Here is a 23,452-nt window from a genome sequence, read left to right on the forward strand (position 1 = left end):
TGGCAATCACTGTTTGTTCTTTTTGTTGTTGATGATAAAATAATTGTTTCTTTATTCAGTTTCAAACAATACATGCTCAAGGCAACACGCAGCTTGAGAGAGCTCCCATCGGCTATCTTCACTCAGCCGGGAAGCTCAAACGTTACAGCAACAAAACAAAGAAACCTTCATGTACACCTTTGACATATTAAGACACTATAGGACACGAAATAAAATAACACTGAAAAGGAAGTTTAGAGCAAGGTTAAAGTAGCAAGAAGAAAAAAAGCCAAAAAAGAATAACAATTGAAGCACCTTGCACGGATGTCATATCAAGCAATTAGAACCGGCATAACCCTTCAAGGAAACGTGCAAATACATATGGAGTATTTCACCTTAAATTTTACACAATCTTAAATAATAAGCCTTTTTAGTTACAGGAGCTCTACTTATTGCAGAGCATTATCATAGTTGCATTACATCGGAATACAGCTAAGACGTGCTAACATAACAGGCTGGCTAACTAATATTGAACCGTTAACCTTCAACTATTACTGTTAGGCTCCTTAATGACTAAGAGGCGTGTAGCCCACGGTAAAATCCATATCAGCTCTTTAGAGTTTAGAAATCGCTGTTGCCTTTGGCGCTGTCGACCAATGAATTCTGGCTATTTCGATGAGTTACGGGCTCCGGAGAAGTTTGCCTGCAAGCTTCTTGAAAGCGCGTACATTTTGCCTCGATACAGCCCAAATTTGTAGGCCACAGTGCCTAGAGTTACTACGTTTTCGAAATTCTAAAGACTGATATGGATATTACTTACGGTGGGCTGCACACCTCTCTGTAATTAAGGAGCCTAACAGTGAAAGTTAAGTAGTTAACCAACCTGCTAGTTAGCACGTCTTAGCTGAATTCTGATGTACTACACCGCTAACAATGCTATGCTGAAAAAGCGCTCTTCTGACTCGAAAAGCATATTTTTAAAAATTGTGTAAAGTCATGGGTGAAACGCCCTGTATATTTGAAGCCCACGTACCCGAATTAGATCAAACAAACTTCGTAAATATTGAAACAAGATGAACCAATTAATTCAGTAGTGAAGGCGAACGTACTTAGTGTGGAGGGCATAGGATTGTCCTTGGAGAGCGTAATTACAATAATCGCCGTATTTCAGTTCATTTCCACCAGTTTTAGTAGAGGTGAGCAGAAATAGCGGAAATCAGCCCGACGTGTGAACGGGTGGCATGCCAATATTCATGGTCACGTGATGTATTGTGTTTGCTTACACTTTAGCAAATATGTTTCTTAGAAGAGAGCAAGTTACGGTGCACTTGTGACTTTTACAATGCAAGAATATGGCTTTAATAAAAATAAGTAACGTTCATGACTGGATACTTTCAAAATAATTTACTTCATAGCGATCTTATTTCTATATCAGCTACGGCTTTCCAACCACCTTTGTAAAAAATAAATGTTTGCTTACATTGGTGCTTGTTATACTGCCCCAAACTAAGTGATAACCTAAAGTAATCAACATAAAGGTTTATAATAGTCATGCGTAAAAAATGGGGCATAAATGCCATCATTAACCATAAAACTGTGGCTCCCAAATTTTAGAACGCTTAAAAGGAATAATTTAAAGCTATTCCACTTTTTTCGTTTGCATAATTTCATGATCGAAAAGCAATCTGGCTTTCGGCAGAAATGTTCGACTGAGCTTCCGTGACACGACGCTTCCTAAAGAAGGTAGGCTTTGCGTTAGGACGTTGCAGGCGACTATCGCAAGTGAACTCATGATAATCGCTCTATCGTGAATTTTTGCCACTTTTTAAGCGAGGCTTGTTTACACTCCTTCTTATAACTTTCTTTCCCTTTTACGTTATGCCTAATGGCGAACATCTCGAATAAAAAAAAATCCATAAAACGGAATATGGAAGAAACTCGTGCATGAACTATTCACTCGAACATTTCTCAAAAGCATTTCACAGTACGAATCACGTGATCTTCACAGATAAGCTTTCTGCATGAGGCGTCCGGGACACAGCGTTTTTCTTAACTACCGTAATTTCCAGCATATAGTCCGCAAACTTTTCACTGCAAAAAAAAAAAACAATTGCCGCCACCACTACCTCAGTGTTCGACTTAAGAGCGTTAGCACCGGGAGCTTCCAGTGTTTACATGGGTACGCTCAACAAGCGTGCAGAAGACCAAATGAAAAAATCCGCCGAAAACATCCTTTCTAAGATACAAGCAGCGCCACCTACCTCACGGATTTCGCACTACTATTGCGTTTTACAGCCACCTTCGCTATGTCCGGTATATTTCCTCGTTACATCAGTTGATAAATTTTATAAACGTTTGCATCACAACACGACGAATCCTTTGACACCATCCGGAACCCCCTGCGGCAAACGGTTCGGCCGCAATGTCTGTCTGAAGGTCGTCGGAATGCACGGTTTGAGGGCGGAAGGGCCGTCGTTGCCAATCCCACACATTTTTCGGGCTTCATCTCAATTAGCAATTTTATCCTAAGGAACATGGCAAGTCATTTGACACCACTTGAAACTTTCTGAGTGACGGAGCCCCCCCCCCCCCCTCTCCCCAATTTATCCCACTTCGAACGGATCGAAAGTAGAAGTATCATTTGAGGCGCTACGCGCCCACTGTTGCTTTGTGATATAGTTTGGTCACGTGGTCACTGTTGTGGTCAATTTGACCTTCACTGCAGACAGACGCGTCCTTGACAAACGCAAGTATTAAGAGCTCGCGCTCTTAAATTTTTTTTTTTACTCTACTGTCCGCAACCGCTGCTAGCCCGCAGGAGCAAGGTAAGCCACCAGCGCATAAATATACATGCGCACGCGCAGTGCAGGTACGGCAAAATTGCGAATTAGAGCTAGCGGTGGAAAACAAATGAAAAAAAAACGACTGCACTGTCAGCCGCGAAAGTTTGCGGCATCTGCGCCATCTGTCGTCACAGAGCGTGGTGTCGAGGTTCACTCCCGCCGCTGCCGCGCAAGACGTGCCGTTTGCCTCGACACCACGCTTTGTGACGACAGATGGCGCAGGAATGCAGTTTTGCTTCGCTCCGACCCGCATCGCAGATCCCGCAAACTTATGCGGCTAACAGTACAGTCCGCACCTACCGCTATTCTGTAAGGGGCGATATTTCAGCTTTTAAGCAAGTATAGCCTGAGGACTGTATACCACAAATTACGATACAAGTTATCTCAGCGGACGTAAACAGTATTTGTATTCGGGCATATCACGCAGAATACCAATCAATAAAACTTTAGGTATCTCAGGCCAGTACAGTAAAACAAAAAAGACGACGAAGTAGAATATCATAGACGCGTGTCATTCAGTTTTGTTTCTTCCCGGAAGAGGCGCTAAACGTCTGGAAGCATTCAGTGCCTCGAAATAGTTCCATAATGATCAGCATGTAAGCAGCTAAAGAGGCTTAGAGCAACAAATGCGAAATATAGTCTTCCCTTGAACCGAGCTCGCGGGGAGGCGATCTAGTAAAAATAGATGTCGTAAGGGTTCAAGTGTTCATTTTAATCAGTTCATGCTTTGAGGTCATCATGTGGATCACCTAGAAACTGAACTGCCATTCCACAAATGGTAATGACCTTTACTGCGCAGAACTAGGCTATATAAGGTGAACTAGGCTCGGGGATATACAGCTGCGAAAAATCAAAGACGCACTGCAACAAACAACACTGCGCGCATTTCTTGGCACAAGAGGGGGCGAGTGTCCACGACGCGCAGCGGCTGGCTTAAATGCATTGCTGCGTCATCACCTAGTGGTCCTATAAAAGCGCGTCCATTTCGCGCGCTAAAAGGTGCTCGTGTGGAAGCGTCTGCACTGCCTGCCTTGGACATGGTCCAGCAAACAGCCGCAGTAGCGTACAGAGTTTTGTTCCCGGGTATCACTCGCTCATCCCCTGCACATCTGACAGCGCAGAAATGCGGGCGCAGTGCTAAGGGTCCATCTTCCTGAACATTCTGCACCTAAAAGCAACAGACGGACAACACAAAGCGCCGATCCTGGGATCATAGCCTTCCCTTGATGGTCTTCAGCCCGCCAGACAAACCCTCGCACTGAAAAGCCCTCGCTGGCAGCGAGCACCAGTCAAGTAATACTGCCAGCCCGCACAGAAGGCGTGTGAATTCGGGGTGAACTTTTTTGACAAGTGCTCGCTCGCCGGGCAGCAGAAACCACTGGACCAGAGGTGCGAACCGTGAAGATTTCGAGAATCAGCTCCCTTTGTAGCAAAAAATGTTTTCCAGTGAATCAATCAATCCCGGTCAATTCGTTCGGGCGTGAGTCGCACCTTTCAAAATGTGTCTACAACAATTGGGCCAGAGTTGTAGACGCAGTAGCCCAGTGGAGGATCCGCAGCTTGCACAATGAGGTTCCTGAGCAGGACCGGGTCGGCCTGAAAGGCGGGAAATCAATGCATTAGCAAATGTTCAATGATGCCCGATGGCCGCAGTCGGCCGATCACAGATTAATGAAAGCGTAGGCTTCCTGATCTCTCGTTTCATTTCCCTTCCCCGAAAGAACAGGAACTGGCAAGTACGCGGTAATGCAGCTCCTCTCATAGTTTTAGTTTGTGCCTGCGCCGCACGCGCATAATGAATTGCAGCAAACGTTTAATGTCTCTGTTTGTAAACAGCATTACTTTCCAATGGGTTGCTACACATCCAGGTTTGATGCCATTATACGCACGTCACGATGATGACTACGCCTTCAAGGCAGTAAAAAAATGTGCCGTTATAAACAATGCTCGGGCGCACAAAATCTCCTCGGTGTTGATGATGATGACGATGCCATAAATGCCACGTTCCTGGTTAACAAGCAAAAAAAGTAGCCTTAAACTCGCCTTTCTCAAGCAGACGAGCCGATGTTAATTAGGAATCGTAAAAATGTTGCTGCACTGTACCGGCACTTGTAAGGCGGCGCAGTTTCGCCTCTTCACACTCTCAGTGCGACGAGATGAAGGGCAAAATGTTCGCAATCCAAGATTATCAAGAGGGGCATAAGCAGGTCATTTCTCGGAGCTTCCCTAGACACATCTTGCGAACACCTCATTGGAGGGCGTGGAAAGGTTGGAGTACGCGGGCTATCCAAACAGACTGATCCATCCTCCGCTGGTAAGAAGGCCTGAATGGCAGAGAACTACGCCGCCATATCAAGAAACCGACGAGTGTGTCATGACCTCCATATGTTGTTTAAACCCTTGCAGCTAAGCAGCAGCGCCAGAGTTCGCAGCTTCGTCTCACGCGAAAGAGCAGTTTTCACTCAGCTTGGTTTATCTATGACGTCATTTTAGAAACAATAAGCAGCAGCCGCTGCTATCGTGTCCCCAGCGTTACATAAGACACACATATTGTCCTTCCCAGCAGCAGTCGGCCATTAATTCTCTCGGAGATGCTTATCCGCGTAGCGCCGGCGTATAGTCACTGGATAAGTTCCTTGCCCAGTGAATCTACGCCGGCGTCACGGATCCGCGTTAAAGCTGGAGGTGTATGCCCGTCTACGCTACCCGATTACGTCAGCCTTGCCAACGCCCGCCCGCGTCACCGGCCGCCCGCTTATGCTTCACAGCCGCGGCGGAGAACGCTCAGTTAATGTTCGTGCTCTAGCATATGCGCCGCCCGCAGAGGCAGGGGGCGCTGCGGAGAAATGACCAATATTTATGACCAATACATATAAACGCTGGCGGAGCGGCGGGCCCGGCATTCGATGCCGGTTTAGGCTGTGTTTGTCGTGCTTGCTGCTGCCAGAGTGCAACTCAGGGCGTGAACGTTAGGCTCTCTGCCTCTGCGTTGCTGTGGGCACCATGCACAAACAAGTTCTACTAGGCATCTGTGCTGCGGTTTGGTACCACCTGCAGTGATCGCGCTGTGGCGCGTTCCGAGCCTGTGGACAGTCGTCGCGTTCTATGCGCCCGGCGGTTGTGATGTTTCGGTTGTTGTTGCGGCGCACCTCCGAAGCCCAGCCCGGTCAAAAAGCCGACTCATCACGATTATGGGCAATGCGTACTTTGCACCCAACTGCAGTTCGGGCTATCCGACTTGCGTTAATCGGATGTCGCTTTTTAAAGCTCTCTCGGCGCAGGCTCTTTGGTTTGCTTTCAAGGCGTCCCAAAGCGACTCAGGCTATATACGAGCACACCGTAAGGGAGGGCTGTGGATAATTGCACCCCGCTTGGGTTCCTTACCGTGCACTGGTTTTTATTTATTTTATTTATGCACATACTGCAGACCATGATTAGGTCCAAGCAGGAAGGGCAGGTTCACAAAAAGCAAAATTATAGCAACAAAAATGCAACATTTCAGCAACAATAATGTAGTAATGCAACAATACAGCAGTGCAAGACAAAGCAGGAAAAAAAAATACATAATACGCAATATGAAACATGACTGAGGAACGCAAGTCTGATTTTTCAGGGTTGATTAGGTTCAATTAATGAGTTCCAGTCGGATATGGTGCGTCGGAAAAATGAAAACTTGTACAAATTGGTCCGGGCAAAATGTGTCTTTAAAAGAGTTTTGTGATAGTGTCGTATATTCCGTGTTGGAATTGGGAAAAGATAAGCAGAAGGGTCAAGTCTGAGTTTATTGCACGGTACACGGGCCCTTTGTATTTCATCTCCATAGAAATGCGACCGCCCCGGCAGGGATCGAATCCGTGTCTTTCGGGTCAGCAGCCGAGTACCATAACCATTGAGCTAACCATTAAGCCACCACGGCGGCTTTGCCTCGTCCGGTGGCGCAGAGTAGTTCTTAGAGCAGATAGGTTATTCTAACCGACAGGCCATGCCTGTTATTTAGCTATCAGTTCAGCACTGAGTGGATGCATTTTTCTGAGAAGTCTATGCAATCATCGTCCAAGGAGACGGATGCAGTGATTGTCAGAATTGCTGTCCGCGTCTGGCCTCCTGGATACCAGAAAATTGCCCCTCAAGCTGGGACTAAACGTGTTTTGTGCCTTATCTTGTAAATTCGTGAAATCACATCTCGCCGCAAGGCTCTCTGTTGCACTAAATTTGCTTGTTGCACACAATTGCCATTCAGGCCGCAGTGGATTTATAAATGAGAATTGCGCAGTTTACCGTCACGAAGCTATACGAGGGACGTCGCGCTTAGGGCTCCGCGGGTTAATTCAAACCACCTGGATTCTTTAATGTGCGCTGACATCGCACAGCACACGGGTGCCTTTTGCGTTTCGGCAGCATCGAAACGCGGTCGCCGCAGCCGGGATTGAACCACTGTCCTACGGCAAAGCAGGAGATCACTATGACCACTGAGCTATCCTTGGTTCAAAAGTATAGATGTCACGATGTCAGCGAACGAAAACATTGGCGCTACTAACGGTGGTCTGCACTCTTTGTAGCCTACATGTATCACTCCTGACTTTCGACGAACCTCCTACGCAGGCACATTAGATGCGAGAAGGCAGGGTAGCGTAGCAAATTTCGGTCGACTATTTCATAACTTCCAGCAGGTTGCACACGCTGTGCATTTTATTGCCACAATACAAGGTGGTATGAAACGCAGAAGTACGCCGGCAACGTTTATATCAAATGTGGAGGCGCATAATTTGCACACGACTTTCGAAGGATGTGTGGAGCGCACTGTGGCAAACAATTATTAAGGGCAGCATAGCCACTTTAGAAGACGGACTGCAATTCTTCAACACTGACTTCAAAGAAGTCAAGTTTACGGCCTCAAGCATTTTGTTTTCGTGCGCATGTCAGTCTAGCTTTTCTTGGGATCGTCAACCGCTCAGCATCGTCGGTGTCGGCGTAAAAGATCAGGTCGGCGGGATGAACACCAGGGGCATTTTCGCGAATCATTTTCGCGTCGCTTAGGAAAAAACGCAGTGCACTAGCACTAAAACGTCGCAAACGTCACCGCTGAAGCGTCGCACTGACCGTTTCCTTCCACTCCCGGCGTCGGAGATCTGCTACCTAGGACGATAATACGGGGCCGATTCCCGACTTCGAACGCAGTATTTGCGATTCCGGCGAAATGCGCAAACGCCCTTGCGACTCCTGCGCATATTAAATAAAGAAATTGGCGGGGGCTTAGCTTTGGTTAGGCCTGGTAGGTTGCGAAAGCAAAAGCGCACCGCCTCCAACTGAAGGAACGCAGCGCGCCGCGTCTACGGGTCACGCGTGGCTACCGGCCGCCGCTGCGCGACGACTCGACTTGGAAGCCCATCTCTCACCCTGGTATGACGTCAGAGGTCATTCTAAAGGTCAAACGTGGCTACCGGCCGCCGCTACGCGAAAGGCTGTTCATGAGCGTTGTTATTGCTTTCGCAATAAAACAGATTGCCGCGCTTAAACAAGTACAGGTACACACCGCGGCACCGAACGACCCCACAATACCTGCATTACGTACGCCGCAGCTCGGCGACTAGACAAGCCTTCGTTGCGTGGCGCCTTATGTCCGCATTCAAAAGAAACGCTAACAGCGGTGAACAACATCTGGTCACGCCGCCGGGCGCAGTGTCAGCACGTGAATATTGCACCGTGACTAGGAGACTCGTAAGCTGCCACCATCCTTAAACCAGCGGGCTTGAATTTAGCAAAGCACATGTCGCCATGTCCAGATTCTTCCCAGGGGAAATTAATTATGTACACTTGACTGTTTGTGATTACATTTTTATGGCGGTCCCTGCAACGAGGTGTTGCTTCCTGTTCTGGAGGATGAGGCACTTTATGCGACCATTTCAGCCGGCGAGTCGAGCAATGTCTACGAGAGGAGCAGAAACTAAGATTTACGTACGTTACACGCTTCGCTGCAGAGCTGTACTGTTAAGCTGCCTGCCGTTCTGCCTCGTATTGGTTGGCGCAACGCACTCCGATTAGCTCCAGCTCTTCTTTCCTCAATTTACTCCGGCGGCCGCTTTCTGCAGCTCTGTTCGCCAGGCCCGCCACAGGCGACTAGCTTGAGCCCGCTTGCGAGCAATTTCTGTATATGTACAGTAAGGGACAAAAGTCTCCCGACCACGTGTTCCTCTAACGAAGCCGATAGCTTTGCTATTAGTCGGCGGCTGGAGACCACACTTGTGAAGGTAAAAGTTAAATTTTTGTTCTTTCATCTCCACAAGTGCGGGCGCCAGCCGCTGTCTGATAGTAGAGCTATATGCTTCGTTTGAGGAACACGTGGTCCGGAGACTTTTGTCCCCGACTGTATAGCCTTTGTCAAAAGTTTAGAGCCCAGGGGTTCTTGCTTCTAAGCACTATTGTGGCGCTCCTGTAGCACTAATGGAAGTCCTACGCATCGGAGGAAGCAGGACCAAAAATCTTCTTACCATCAGATTTGGGACGCTGAGGACGCATTACGAGCAAAGCAATGTGGCCCAGAAGCAGACCCCCTGGGCTCTAAACTTTTGACAAAGGCTGTACCTAACGCTCGTATCAGTGGCGTGGCAGCTGCATCCCGACTGCACCTTCCTACGCTGTACTGACTGCGCACGCGTGCACATGTAGGAAGATGCAGCGCCGACCTGCCTCCTATTCACAGAGCCTGATGAAGGCCGACACGCCAAGCCAGCCATAGCACACTGCGCGCACACTTCACTTCTCGTCGATATCGTCTGTTTCGTAGCGCCAACATCTGCTGCTTTTCTGTTTAATTTACATGCAGTCTCCATCAAGCCCCTTGGTCCCGAGGTAAATGCTACCACGATATCCGGTCCTTTCCCTTTACCTCATCGCCACCTCTTATATATACTCATTGGTTAGGGCTCTTGTCTACCAAACCGGAGTGGCGGCCGTATGATGTGCGGTGTCGGCGCACGTTAAAGATCGCCAGGTGGTCGAAACTATTCTGGAGACCTCCACCACGGCACCTCTTTCTCTCCCACCTTCCGCCCTTCGCTTAAAGGGCGACTGTGGTGTCCACCGAGTCGTGAGGCAGTTACTGCGCCATTTCCTTTGATCAAGAATAGTCAAAATTGACAATCCCTTTCCCTTGCGCTCGTGTTTAACTGGCATAAGCGAGCACTGAATAAAGCATCACAAAGTTGGTTGGTTGGTTTATGGGGTTTAACGTCCCAAAGCGACTAAGGCTATGAGAGACGCCGTAGTGGAGGGCTCCGGAAATTTCGACCACCTGGGGTTCTTTAACGTGCACTGACATCGCACAGTACACGGGCCTCGAATTTCTCCTCCAAAGAAATTCAGCCGCCGCGACCGGGATCGAACCCGCGTCTTTCGGGCCAGCAGCCGAGCACCATAGCCACTGAGCCACCGCGGCGGCGCATCACAAAGTGTGTAGCACAATCTTAGGCACACAGAGTGGGGCGACGAGAGAGACGTACACAGCTCTGACTAACGAGTGGAGGTCTACTTCCACGTCACCCGGTATAAATACTCAGAGGGTTTGCTTCTGAAGCACACTGTCTGGTTCGTAATGCATCTCCAGCGCTCCAAATTTGCTGAAAGTAAGAAGATTTCTGGTCCTGCCTCCTTCAATGGGTAGGGCTAACACGAATGTTACAGGAGCCCCACTGCGAGGCTTAGAAGAAAACCCCCTGGGCTCTAAACGTTTGACAAAGACCGTACATGTGGGCAGCGGCGGCTCACTCACCTGGATGCTGTATCGCTCGTCGTCGTCATTGGCCAGGTAGAGCAGCTCGAGCGACAAGCTGGCCCACACCGCCTGCACCACCTGTGCCCTCAGAATGCCCAGGGCGAGCAGCTGGGGTCCCAGGGTGAGCCGCTCGCTCCTGTACGCCTCCTGCGCAGTGTACACGTTTATGCCCGCAGTGTTTTAAGGCGAAAGCCTTTAAGGGCCCAACGTTGTCGACAGAAGGTTGTCATCAAAGGTGTCATGCCTTTTCTAGTCAGACCAGAAAAAAAACGAATAAAACCGAGTAGCAAAATTGATCGAGTTGGGGAATCGAACCAGGGTCTCCGGAGGGCGCGACGAGCAAGCTAACCACTCCGCCATGCCAGCTCTTTTTTTTTTTTTTTGCTTTATTGCCTGTTTTGACAGATGACAACAGATCACAAACATATGCTCTGCGCTGCAGTTCTGTTCTGGTCGCCGCTGTTCTGGTCGTGTACCGAGAACCAAGTATCATGTGATGAGCCCATGCGCCGACGGCGGTAACCAAAAAACTCGGAAACCAATTCGCCACACTTTTTCCTCTCCGGTAATGCGTACTACAGCCAAAGCAGACTGGCGGAACGATGTAGCGAAGTGACGACACGAGTGACGGTACAACGCCGCCGCGCAGAGGACACCCGAGCGCACACACGGCGCATCCATTTCGAACGACGCCTGTCCGTGAGCTCCAGGGCAGCAACCGGCAGCCCGAATACGGATTTTGAAGGACCCCATTGGTTTCGGCCCAACGGAAAGCTTGCTAAGGTGTGGAATTCCGCAACGGTTTTGTTAGAAACGGTGTGTTGCTGGGCGAGTTGGTTGAGGTACTACATCTTGAGAAAAAACAGCGCTTGCAGACAAAGGACCAGAACGAGAACGACACACAACTGCGCTGTTGTGTGTCCTTATCGTTCTGGTCATTTATCTGCAAGCGCTGTTTTTGTCAAGGTTTTCTTAGAAATGATTCGGAAAATTTTTACCAAGAATTTTTACATAAGTGCATGCGTCCGTTTTTATGTATCCCGATGCTGGAAACCATGATAAGTGAGCGCGACGGCGATTGCATGGTGGCAAAAGTGCCGCACTGAAAACTAGTATAAATCTCACCCGCCAGACAGTGACAGACATTTGTAGTATAGAGTAACCTTCATTTTAATTTCCACACCCAAAGCTGCAGTTAAGGCACCGTGACCTACGCCTCGTCGACGAAAATTTCAGTTGACCGTGATTGCCGCTCTGTCCAAAAAATTCACGCCACTGTGGTGCCATCTAGTTACAAATGCTAAAAGCCCATGGTCAACTATGCGAAGGAAGCGTTGCTTTCAATTGGAAGGGCGCACCGGAGAGTGTGCAAACTATACTAAAACATCATGTACACTCTTGAAGGAAATATATTGTGCTCATAAAAGACAGAAAAAAAAACTGCTAATGGCAAGAAACGAGAACACGGAAGCACACAAAAGACAGGACTGACGCCAACTTGAACCAAGCCTGCCTTTTTGTACTACAACCAGGCTTGGTGCAATAAACCCCAGTTGCAAGTTGGCGTCAGTCCTGTCTTTTGTGTGCCTTCCGTGTCCTCGTTTCTTGCGCCATTACCAGTTATTTTCTTTCAACATGAACCAACTCGCCCAAACTGGAGTTTTACTTTACAGGATCTCCTGGTACCGACGCACAGAGGTGGCGCCGCCCTGGTTAGCTGGCTGCCTACCGCGCTCTGCTTTAACCTGCCCCTGGCCTGGTCCAGGGCCTCGCCCGCCCCTGGATTTACACTCCATCGCTTCAGGAAGGCTCCCGGAGCACGTGAAAACCATCGGCATCACGGCCCGCTGCCGAACTGGCCCTCCAAGCGTCTCCAAAACTGTGAAGCGGCGCGGCGCCTCGCTAAACCTAACGCGCCGCGCCTCCACCGCCGCAATGCAGCGTCTGACCAAGCCCCTGCAGCCCAGACCCACCGATGCCGCCACCGCGGGTCCTGTTCCAACCACGTCGACAGCCGTCTCTCAAACGGGTACGTTCAACGCCGCCCACGCAACCGATCACATTCCTGCCGCACTGCACGCCTTGAGCGACGCTGGGAGCACCGGATCGACGGCCGCGGCGCAGCCGGCAGCGTTCGTCGGCGGCGCAGCGTCCACACCTAGCCAACTCCACGCTACAAGGGACGCCAAGGGCTTCGGGGCCATAGACGCGTCGCAGCCGGCTGCGTTCGTCGCCGCCGCTGGAGCCGCTGCACCTACTCCAGCCAAAGGTCCCACTGACACCAAGACCTCAAGCCCGACACCCGCGTCGCACACTGAGACTCCGGCTGAGGACTCAGACATGGACCTTACGACGTCCCCGGCAGACGACACTCCTTCCCAGGAAATCGGCTGGACCACCATCGGTGCAAACCGTAAGCCTGCCACCGCAGCCCGACCCCGCGCCGAGCTCATCACAGTTGCCATCCAGCTTCCCCCTGGAACCCTCACCCCCAAGCTACCTCTCTACGACGTACTCGCCGCAGTCGCCTCCGCTGCTCAACTTTCCTCGAAGACCAGTGCCGACATCACCCTTCAGGCCAAGCCAGCCCAAAGCCTTGTGTTTCTAAAGACTCATTCTCCTCTCACCGCCCACCTCCTACTCTCTGTCACGCATCTTCAGATTCATGGTAAGCCTGTCACCATCAAAACTTACACCCCCCATCCTCCCATCTCATGCCTCGGCGTCATCCATAACGTCGGGGGCCACTTCACTCCTGATGACCTCATGCATGACCTGGAATCTTTCAAAACAGATATTCTCGCTGCTCGCATGATGGGATCCACTCAATCAGTGCTCATAACGTTCGCTGGCACCGTCATCCCCCACTTTGTTTATTTCAAACGCGTTGCCTTCCGGTGCCGTCCTCATAAACCTAAGCCTCCCACCTGCACCCGTTGTCTCACTCTAGGCCATCGCGCCCACCAGTGCCCCCAGCACAGCGTTCCGGCCAAGTGCCGTCGCTGTGCTGCTCCTCTACCCGCTGACCCTTCCGCTCATGTGTGTGCCCAGCCCTGGTGCGTTCATTGCCAGGTGAACACCCACCCCTCCCTCGACCCCACTTGCCCCTTCATCCTTGCTAAGCAACGCGAGTGTGCTAAAGCTGCATACCTCCGACGCCTAGCTTTGCGCCGGGCCACTCAACCCACCAACCCTCCCCCCTCCTCCTCCTCCTCCTCCTCCTCTAATCATGAATCTCCATCATCTCCGATCACGTCACCACCAGGCTCCTATGCCGCCATAGTTAAAGGATCCTCGGTGCCAGCGTCCCTCTCTTCCACTACACCACCCTCTCCATCCTTGACTGACGAGAACCGCTCCTTCGACCTCCGGCTCGCAATGCTGGAACGCCAGCAGCGAGAGCAGCAGCGCATTTCCCACGATCTACAACAGCAGATACATGCCTTGACTCAAACCCTCCAGACAACCACCTCCTCTCTTACCTCCCAGCTTAGCAAGCTAAATGAGCACCTTGCCACGTTCACCACTCCTTCCTCCAGCGCCCAGGTCGCCCCTTTGGCTGACCTTGTAGAAACCACCACACAGGCACATCACACTCGCTTGGTTCAGCTGGAAACTTCGGTTCTCCAGATCCTTACCACCCTCCAAGCACAATCAAAGCAATTGGAATCCTTTGCATCTATGCTTCAATCCGTCCATGAGTCACTGCCCCCGGCAAAAAAGAAGGAACGCGTACCATCGCGTTCCTCTCCTCTATCATAATGGCGTTTGGCGAGGACCTCGAGATTGTGCAGTGGAACTGCCGAAATCTTTGTCACAATAAGACCCCCCTCCACCAGTATCTACTCACCCGCCCCTCCCTACCTCATTTTCTCCTTCTCCAGGAGACCCGGACGGCCCGCAATGTCCCAGGCTACCGCGCCTACCATGCCACTACGGCCACACCACTTGCGTCTATTTATGTACGCAGTGACGTGCTCGTAGAGCAAATTGACATCCCCTCCACCCTCCTTAAATATTTAGTTGGTGTGGTTTATTACCACCCTTCTTCCCGCATCTCACTCGTCCTTTTGTCTTTTTACAACCCCCCTGTCACTTCCTCTTTATTCTCTGCTCTGGGCAAATTCCTTCACTCTCTTTCTTCTACCTCCCATCTCCTCTTTGGTGGTGACTTTAATGCCCCTCACACACTCTGGGGCTACCCAAAAACCCTCAAACCCGGCCGCCTCCTCCATTGTCTGGCCCAGGAACGCCACCTCACCCTTCTTAATACTCCTGGCTCTCCTACTCGAGCGGGCACTGCCTCACAACGCCCTACGACACCCGACCTCACTTTCTCTCGGGGTTCACTTTCCTTTCACTGGCAGGTGACAGCCGAAACTCTTCTAAGTGACCACTTTCTCATCCATATCACCACCTCTCTCTCCCACATCCCTCGCTGTCATCCGATTATTCACACTGACTGGCATGCTTTTCGCACTAATCTCGCCTCCGACTCCTTTCAATCCTACGACGACTGGACGTCGCGCATCTCTGCAGCGCTCACGTCCAGTAGCCGTCGCGTTCGCTCTCGTTACCCAATCCAAGACCCAGATCCTCACCTTCTCCGTTTATGGCGTCGCCGTAAACGTCTTCAACGCTCCTTTCGCTCCCAACCACACAATGCCCAACTTTCCTCCCGGATCACTGCTTTGCGGGCCGAGATCGTCGCCCACTGCGCCTCCCTCGAGCACTCTCGTTGGAGTGCTCTTTGTGACCGTCTTGACTCTGCATTGCACTCGCGATCCACATGGTCTCTCTTCAAATCCCTCCTTGGCACTAAGCCTGCCCTTGCTCCCACTCTAGCTAAAGCCCTCACTCAAGGAACTCCCTCCGATGTTTTTGATCAGCTCGCCTCTCTCTATCTCCCGCCCCCTCTGGCACCCTCCTACCCGGTGTACTGCGGTGGACCTAACCCCGATCTGGACCAATCCTTCACTCTCCGGGAGCTCGAATCGGCTCTGGCTGCTAATGCTACACGCTCGGCTCCCGGTGAGGATGCCATTACATACACCACACTTCGCAACCTTCCTGACTGCGCCAAAGAATTCCTCCTTAAAACCTACAATGATGCATGGGACAGCGGCTGCCTGCCCAGCTCCTGGACCTCCTCCCTCATTTCTATGATTCCAAAGCCGGGCAAGCCTCCCTCTCTCTCTAACCTCCGCCCAATCTCCCTGACATCATGTGTTGGTAAGACCCTTGAGCGAATGGCCCTGACTCGCCTCTCTAATTTTCTCGAGACGAGGGAGTTCTTCCCTCATTCTCTCATCGGCTTCCGACGCCACGTCTGTGCACAGGACATGTTTCTGGTTCTCCAGCACACGTTTCTGTCACCAACCCCCTCTCAAATTCACGCCCTTGTGACCGTCGATGTTCGCAAAGCCTTCGACGGTGTTTGCCACGACCACATCCTTTCCCAACTCGCCTCCCTAGACTGTGGCTCCCGCATGTACTGTTATATCCGCTCATTCCTCTCTAAACGTGTCGCTCGCTTTCGAGTCGACACCTATCTGTCCGACCCGCACAACCTCACCCGAGGCACTCCTCAAGGTGCGGTTCTCTCTCCTACCCTTTTCAATCTTGCTATGGCCCCTCTCGCCTCCCAGCTAGCTGAAATTCCCGACCTGCATCATATATTTTACGCCGATGACATCACTCTCTGGTGTTCATCTGGATCTCCCGGTCACGTACAGGACACCCTGCAACGTGGCCTAGATCTCATCGACTCCTTTCTCACCACCGCTGGCCTCTCTCCTGCTCCTGAGAAATCCGAGCTTCTCCTTCTCAGCCATTCCTCCTACCAGCGCTCACACAACCACTTCGTCTCTCTCCACCTTTCTGGCTCTCCCATTCCTGTTGTCACACAGTGCAAAGTTCTTGGCTTCCCTTTGCATGCGGCTAAGAATGTGCAATCCCTTCACCGCGCTGTCACCACCTGCCACTCTGTAACTCACCTCCTGCGGCGCGTGGTCACTCGACGCTCAGGTCTCCACGAGGCTCACGCGTGCCGAGTTGCCCACGCGCTGGCCCTCAACAAGGTCTTGTACTTTGCACCCTACGCTTCCTTCACTCAGACTCAACTTAACGCTCTCGAGACTGCTCTTGTGGGCCTCTACAAGGCAGCTCTCAACCTTCCTATCACTACCTCTACCACTAAGCTCTTTGCCACAGGCCTCTTCCATCCTCTTCGTTCTCTTCTCAGTCTCCATCGTGACTCGCAGCTTGCCCGGCTTTCCCTTACCCGTCAGGGTCAGTGGTTATTGACTCAAGCGGGTATCTCGCCCATTCCAATCTCCCCGTTTACCTCTCCTATTCCCACCCCCGCCCCCAATCTTCGTATCCTTCCCCTCCCGACCAACATGTCCCCCGTCCTGCACGCCGGACGTCGTCATGCGGCCGCACAGCACCATTCCCCTCTCTTTGATACCCAGGGTGTAGCTTACACGGATGCCTCCTTCGTGGCTCCTCGAGGTTCCTGCGGCTACGTCCTGTACCATCCACACCTCCCTGCTCCTGAAACCCACACCAGCGGGCCGTATCTACACCCTCCAGACGCATTGTCCCTCGAGGTCCTCGCCATTGCGCATGCCCTCCAGTCATTTTCCCTCCTTCCCTCTCTCCAAGAGTACACAGTCTATTCGGACTCACAAGCCGCTATACACCACATACAGAAACGCACCCTGACCCCTTCTCTCCAACAGGAGGTCGAACGAGCGGTCTCCGCACTGCAGCCTTCCATCGTTTTCCTCCGCTGGGTCCCTGGGCATTCAGGGATTGACGGCAATGAGCTGGCCCATCAGCTCGCCCGCGACACACTTTTCCGGGCACCGTTGATCCCCTGGCCCAAGCCCTCGGAGGACGGTGGGAGACTCACCCTTCGCCGCACCATAAAAGAGGTCTACCTTGAGCTCCGCCTCGACAAACGCCTTTACCCTCCCCCTCATCCATCACTCACGGTGCCGGAGTCTCGCCTTCTTCGGCACATTCAGATGAATGCAGTTATCACCCCGTCCCGCCTCTTCCTCTATCGCTATCGATCGGACCCTTCCTGTCCCAACTGCCCCTGTATCTATGCGGACCTGGCCCATTGCCTATTCTATTGCCCGGCTGCTCAGCAGTCGGGTTCCTTCCCCCCACCCTCTCTATCCATCACCACCTGGCTCGACTGGCTTGGCGCTGAAGGGGAAGAAGAACAGCGGCTTCTGGTCGCCCAGGCGGTCGAAATGCTCGGCCTGTAAATTATGGTTGATTAAAAGTCTTTTACTACTACTACTACTACTACTTTACATAAAAGAAGTAAGCGATATTTTATATCGATATGTGATCAGGTGGTGGACTACACTGATAATGGCGGGTTTCATCGCAAAATGGGTTTTTATGCGATTTTCAATGTCAAGTTAAAATTATAAAACTACGCTTCTTTGATACTGCAGTGCTCAGTTCTTACACATGAGGAACGAACTTTTCATTTCTGCCATAATCTCATGAGACGTTTTGATTAGTGTTCGGTTCCTTTAAGACGACAACGGGCTAAAAAGCCCACGTGTCGTGTCGAGTCGCCTGGCCCAGTGAGCATGCTTACTCGCCTCAGAACGATGCCGGCGTCTCGCGCTTTTCATCAGTTTATCTGCTCCGCGCGCTCCTCGCACACCTCCGTTCTTGTGCGTCGTGCGTGCGGACGCAAAATGGGGGGACATGGAACTAACAGCCAACGTTGTAAAACATGCACAAATGTTTCGCGGCAACAGTGGAGGCGAAACGCAAGAGGCGCCCGTGTGCTGTGCGATGTCAGTGCACGTTAAAGATCCCCAGGTGGTCGAAATTATACCGCGGACATCCACTGCGGTACCTCTTTCTCCCTTTCTGCTTTCACTGCTACCTTCCTCCCTTCCCTTACGGCGCGGTTCAGGTGTCCGCCGAGATATGTGAGACAGATACTGCGCCAGTTCCTTTCCTCAAAAACCAATTTACCAATTCTTAGTGGGGCACGTGCTGAGCACGGGGTCTGCCCTCTTCAAATCCCGCAGTTTAGCGGAAAATGCTGCATGTTGTCACAACACCTAAGTAAATAATACATCCATCGAGATTTCAGTGTCGCGCAATCAATGCCTGCAGGCCCGTTCGCAATGTCCACAGTTATCTCCCTACATCGAAACAGCCGCTAGGTGGTTATTGTTCGACCATATATATGGTTTGGTTTGTTTGGGCTTAGCTTCCTAAAGCAACTCAGGCTATGAGGGACGCCGTAATGAAGGGCTCCGGAAATTTCGATTACCTGGGCTTCTTTAACGTGCACTGACATCGCGCAGCACACGGGACTCTAGAATTTCGCCTTCATCGAAATTCGGCCGCCGCGGCCGGGATCGAACCCGCGTCTTTCGGGCCAGCAGCCGAACGCCGTATCCATTCAGCCACCGCGGCGGGGCTAGCATATATGCATTCATTCTTTTGCAAACATCATGCAATAAAACGTCAGTTATAAGTTAGCGCTTGTCCATTCCTCCCCTCGTCTTCGTTTCAACGCTGTATTTTCTAATGTACAGCCTTTGTCAAAAGTTTGGAGCCCAGGGTTTTTTTTTTTTTTTTTTGATCCACACTGTGTCGTTCTTAATGGACCTCTAGCGCTCCAAATTTCCCGGACATGAGAAGATTTCTGCTACTGCCTCCTGCAATCGGCGGGACCTCCATGAATGCTCCTGGAGTCCCAGTATAAAGCTTGGAAGTGAACCCCCTGGCCTCTAAACTTTTGACAAAGACTGTACTTATCACCGGCTTGCCCAACTGTACTCCCTTCTGACGATGGCGGCCAGCGAAAGATAATGGCGGTAAGGGTGGAGATAAGGGCACACCTTTTCCCGCCATGAAGCAGCAAACCCTGGGTCCTCAGCAGAGGCGAACCCCGTACCTGCACGGGGTCGTAGGCCAGGTGCAGCAGGTGCGGGGTGTGGGCCAGCAGCGCCTCGTGCCACGCGGGGCTATGCCGCGATCCGTCCAGGTGCCACTTGGTGCGCAGCTCTTCGAGCTCGTCCAGCAGCTCCTCGTTGCTGGACGCGGGGCCGACCATCACCTGGTCCATGCACAGCTTGGTGCTGTACCTGCGAGGAGGGGCAGCTTCCTTAGTACTAATCCGCTGGCATTAGAGGACCCACCACGGAGAAAAAGCATGTCCGGTCGTCGTTGTTTTGTGTGCAGTTGCTACCTGTCACCTTGGCCCATAGAGTTTCTTATTATTACCTAGAGGAAAAGCTGCCGCCCCTTCTATGGGAGTTTGCGTAGAGCCCCTCAAGACCACTTCAGCCACCATGGGCGCTCAGACCATCATGGGACGGTGAGCTGCAGACTGCAGAACTACAACTTTTGGCCAAAAAATAATAGAAAAATAAAGCTGTTCGATAATTACGAATGTCCTAACATTCAATATCCTCTCTAATGATGGCAACAAATGAGCAGAAAAGCATGTAATTGCAAAGTTTGCCCAAAAGAAGAGATGTCTCGCTCTCCTATTGGCGAAGTATTGAACACTACAAAAACTAACATTTCGGGCTTAACAGGCGCACTTTTAAAAGGAAATATGTTTTCAAAAAACTTTGTTGCTTAAACAATTTAAAAGCTTTTTTAATGGCGTTTCGGAAAACAAAGAAACCTTTTAATGGCGTCGTGTGCAGCTGCGGTTTCGCTACTATGACTTTTGCACAGTGCGTTCGCACCGAAGTCGTCTGCGCACACACGAACAGCGTTTTCGGAATGAAGCATCTTAGTAATGACACTTCGTGTCCACAAAAAAATACACTGTGCCGCAACAAGTAGCCCACCGTCCCATGATGCTTTGAGCGTCCATGGTGGCTGAAGTGCAGCGCCGCCAGCTTTCCCTCTACGTAATAGTAAGAAACTCTATGCCTTGGTCGGCGGCAAAGTGAGGAGAGAGAAATGCCCCTCTCTACTTGCAGAGGAGAAGAGGAGTGGCCGGAAGGTGGCTGCCACGAGAAGAACCCCGGAAATAAAATTTAAGGAAGACTTAATTGTATTTCGCGTTGAGAATGCGGCAGCATTAAAGGCTGAAGTCCACTCAGCCTGCTTCTCCTCCTCCTCCTCCTCTGTCATTGCTGCTCGGCGCATAGGCCGAGCCTGCACACCCGCCGATGCTCTGTCTTCAGCGACATACTTCTGGGGTCTCTCTGTCCCCTAGCGGGAATTTTACCCTTACAGTACACATATACGCGGCCTTCCTTCTGGCTCCATTCCGACCTGATACTCAGGGCTCTCTGGACACGTCTGCACACAATAAAACGCACCAATTGGCGCCACGCTCAGTCTTGTCACGTGGCCAGTGAACCTGTCAACTGTACGAAACTTCCAGCGCATATGCCAACTCGGCAATGTCCCATAGTGTCATGATGTGACACACCGCATCGACCAATCAGCCAATTTTACGACAGACGACACTGTGTCCCACTAGGTTTTTTTTTTTCTCCAATGAGAGAAAAACCGATCGCAATGCCATCGCAATAAAACCTTGCACCGTAAAATTGATACTGACTAATCAATCGTGAGTGGCAGCTTAACAATATCCCTCAAGAGAAAAGTATATAACAGCTGTATCTTACTGGAACCCACCTATAGGACATAAACGTGAAGGCTAACGAAAACGTTTCAGCATAAATTGACGACAACACACTGAGATATGAAAGAAAAATAATAGGGGTATATAACGCTAAGAGATCGAAAGCGGGCGAAGTGTGTGAGGGAACAGACGCGGGTTCATGACATCCAAGTCGAGATCAAGAAGATTCGTTTCGGTTTATGGGGTTTACCGTATCAAAGCGACGCAGGCTATGACGCCACAGTGGAGGGCTGCGGATAATTTCGACTTGCTGAGATTCTTTAGCATGGAATGATTTCGCACACTACACGGACCTCTTGCATTTCGCCTCCGTCGGAATGCGACCGCCGCGGCCGGGATCGAACCCGCATCTATCGGGTCAGTAGCCGAGGCCCACAATCACTGCGCCATCGTGGCGGCTGAAATCAAGAAGAAATAGGCTTGCACAAGGTACGTAATGCGTAGGCCAGACAACCAATGGTCATTAAGGTGATGGAGTGGATTCCAAGCGAAGGAGAGCGTAGCAGGGGGCGGCAGAAATTAGGTGGGAGGATGGTATTAACAAGTTTGCGAGTATAGAGTTACCGCCACTGCCCTGAATTTGCCGTGTTCCCGCCACAGTGAATTGCGTGCATCTTTCCACCCCATCGTCAAACGTCACCGCTCAGATTCGAAATGGAGCCGTGCCAACTTTTTTCGCTCTTCACGGAGACGACAGAGTGGCATCGACATTATTGGATAGATCGAAAAGCTCCCCCAAGCGCTGTTGGGCAGGAAGCATGGAAACAGCTACATAATGCGGACGCATCTAGACTGGCTCGCCTTTTTTGTGCCGCTTATTTAGAAGCAACATCTTGAATTTAAGCGCCGCTCGTTGTGTGGTTACGTGTCCTTGCTCATATGTGCTATACGAGTGTGCGGAGGGTTGTTTTGACTCATTTTTCATTCTTGTGCTCTTGCTGAGTGGGAATGTAGAAACCAGCGCAGGCCCCTCTGTGTGTGAGCAGCTGGATATCCTGACTGAAGATCAAAGTATCTTCAAGTGAGCTTAAATCGCTGTGGAAGAAGTTATGCAGTCACATATCTGAATCAAACCGAAGGCTGGCTTCTGTCGAGGCCAACCCTCTTGGCCATTCGTGTGTTCCTGTCGCTCCTCGTCGCCTCCGCTGTCACCTGTTGAAAGCTTTCCGCGATGATCTGACCGTTGCTCACTTGGGTTTCCAGAAGATCTACGATCGCCTTTAAAGCCGCTTCTTCTGGCCCAGCCTTTCGACCAGCGTTGCAAAATACGTCGTCTCCTGTGTTCCCTGCCAACAGCGCTAACGGTCAGCGTTCCCATCTGCGGGGCTCCTACAACCCCTTCCTTGCCCATTCACCTCGTTTGAAGTTGTCGGCATCGACCTTTACAGACCTCTGCCATTAACACCAGCGGGCGGTCGCTGGATCATCACCGCCGTGGACCACCTCACCACATACGCAGAAACGGCTGCTCTTCCTTCAGGCTCCGCTGCAGAGATTGCCCGTTTTTTTCCTGAATGCCATTCTTCTGCGCCACGGCGACCCTCGTGTTCTCCTCAGCGACCGTGACACCGCTTTCCTGTCCGCCATCTTGGAACAAGTTCTTCATGCCACGAATACCACTCCCACAACATCTGCTTATCACCCCCAAACCAATGGCCTCACAGAATGCTTACATCAGACCCTTTCGGACGTGCTTTCCGCCTACATTCAACCTGACCATACCAACTGGGACTCCCTGCTCCCATATGTTACCTTTGCCTACAATACTGAGCTATAACGAACAACCCGTTACTCACCTTTTTTTCTTGTCTATGGCCTATAGGGTAAGTCGGTGGTTTTCCAGTTTCCAGGAACGGAAATATAACAGCTCTTTTCCATTCCTTGGGTATTTTTCTTTCTATGAATATTGTTTTAAAGAAATTCAAGAGTGTCTCTACGGCAGGCAGGGAAAGGTGAGCAAGGATTTCATAGCGTATCTGGTCGGGTCCTGGGGCAGTTTTTTTTTGCCGGCAGACAGTGCTCTACTGATTTCTTGGAGAGTAGGTAAATTTTTTTATTGTTGGTTGGCACCTCCACTTCCTGGCAGTCTTTTGTTTTCGGATATATCTTTGTATTTGAGAAATGGCTGCGTATGGTCAGACGAATATGAAACTCCAGCGAAGTGTTACCCCAAAATGTCTGCCTGTTCCCCTACAC

General features: G+C 50.9%; 1 protein-coding gene across 2 annotated transcripts in view; it reads right to left on the reverse strand.

Moving 5' to 3' along the window:
* Window positions 1–2,993: 2,993 nt before the first annotated feature.
* LOC149327467 (pecanex-like protein 4) overlaps window positions 2,994–23,452 on the reverse strand; it is a 132,932-nt gene continuing 112,473 nt past the window's right edge. For both annotated transcript variants that reach the window (XM_089565155.1, XM_089565154.1), the window contains 3 exons: window positions 19,541–19,730; window positions 10,591–10,740; window positions 2,994–4,418 (listed from right to left, as the gene is read on the reverse strand). In XM_089565155.1, the coding sequence (XP_089421281.1) occupies window positions 4,317–4,418; window positions 10,591–10,740; window positions 19,541–19,730 (442 nt within the window). In that variant the 3' untranslated portion in view covers window positions 2,994–4,316. The remainder of the gene's footprint in view (window positions 4,419–10,590; window positions 10,741–19,540; window positions 19,731–23,452) is intronic.

The sequence above is a fragment of the Amblyomma mixtum genome, chromosome 10 (genome assembly GCF_055824585.1).
Source record: "Amblyomma mixtum isolate Tamu chromosome 10, ASM5582458v1, whole genome shotgun sequence".
Lineage (NCBI taxonomy): Eukaryota > Metazoa > Arthropoda > Arachnida > Ixodida > Ixodidae > Amblyomma > Amblyomma mixtum.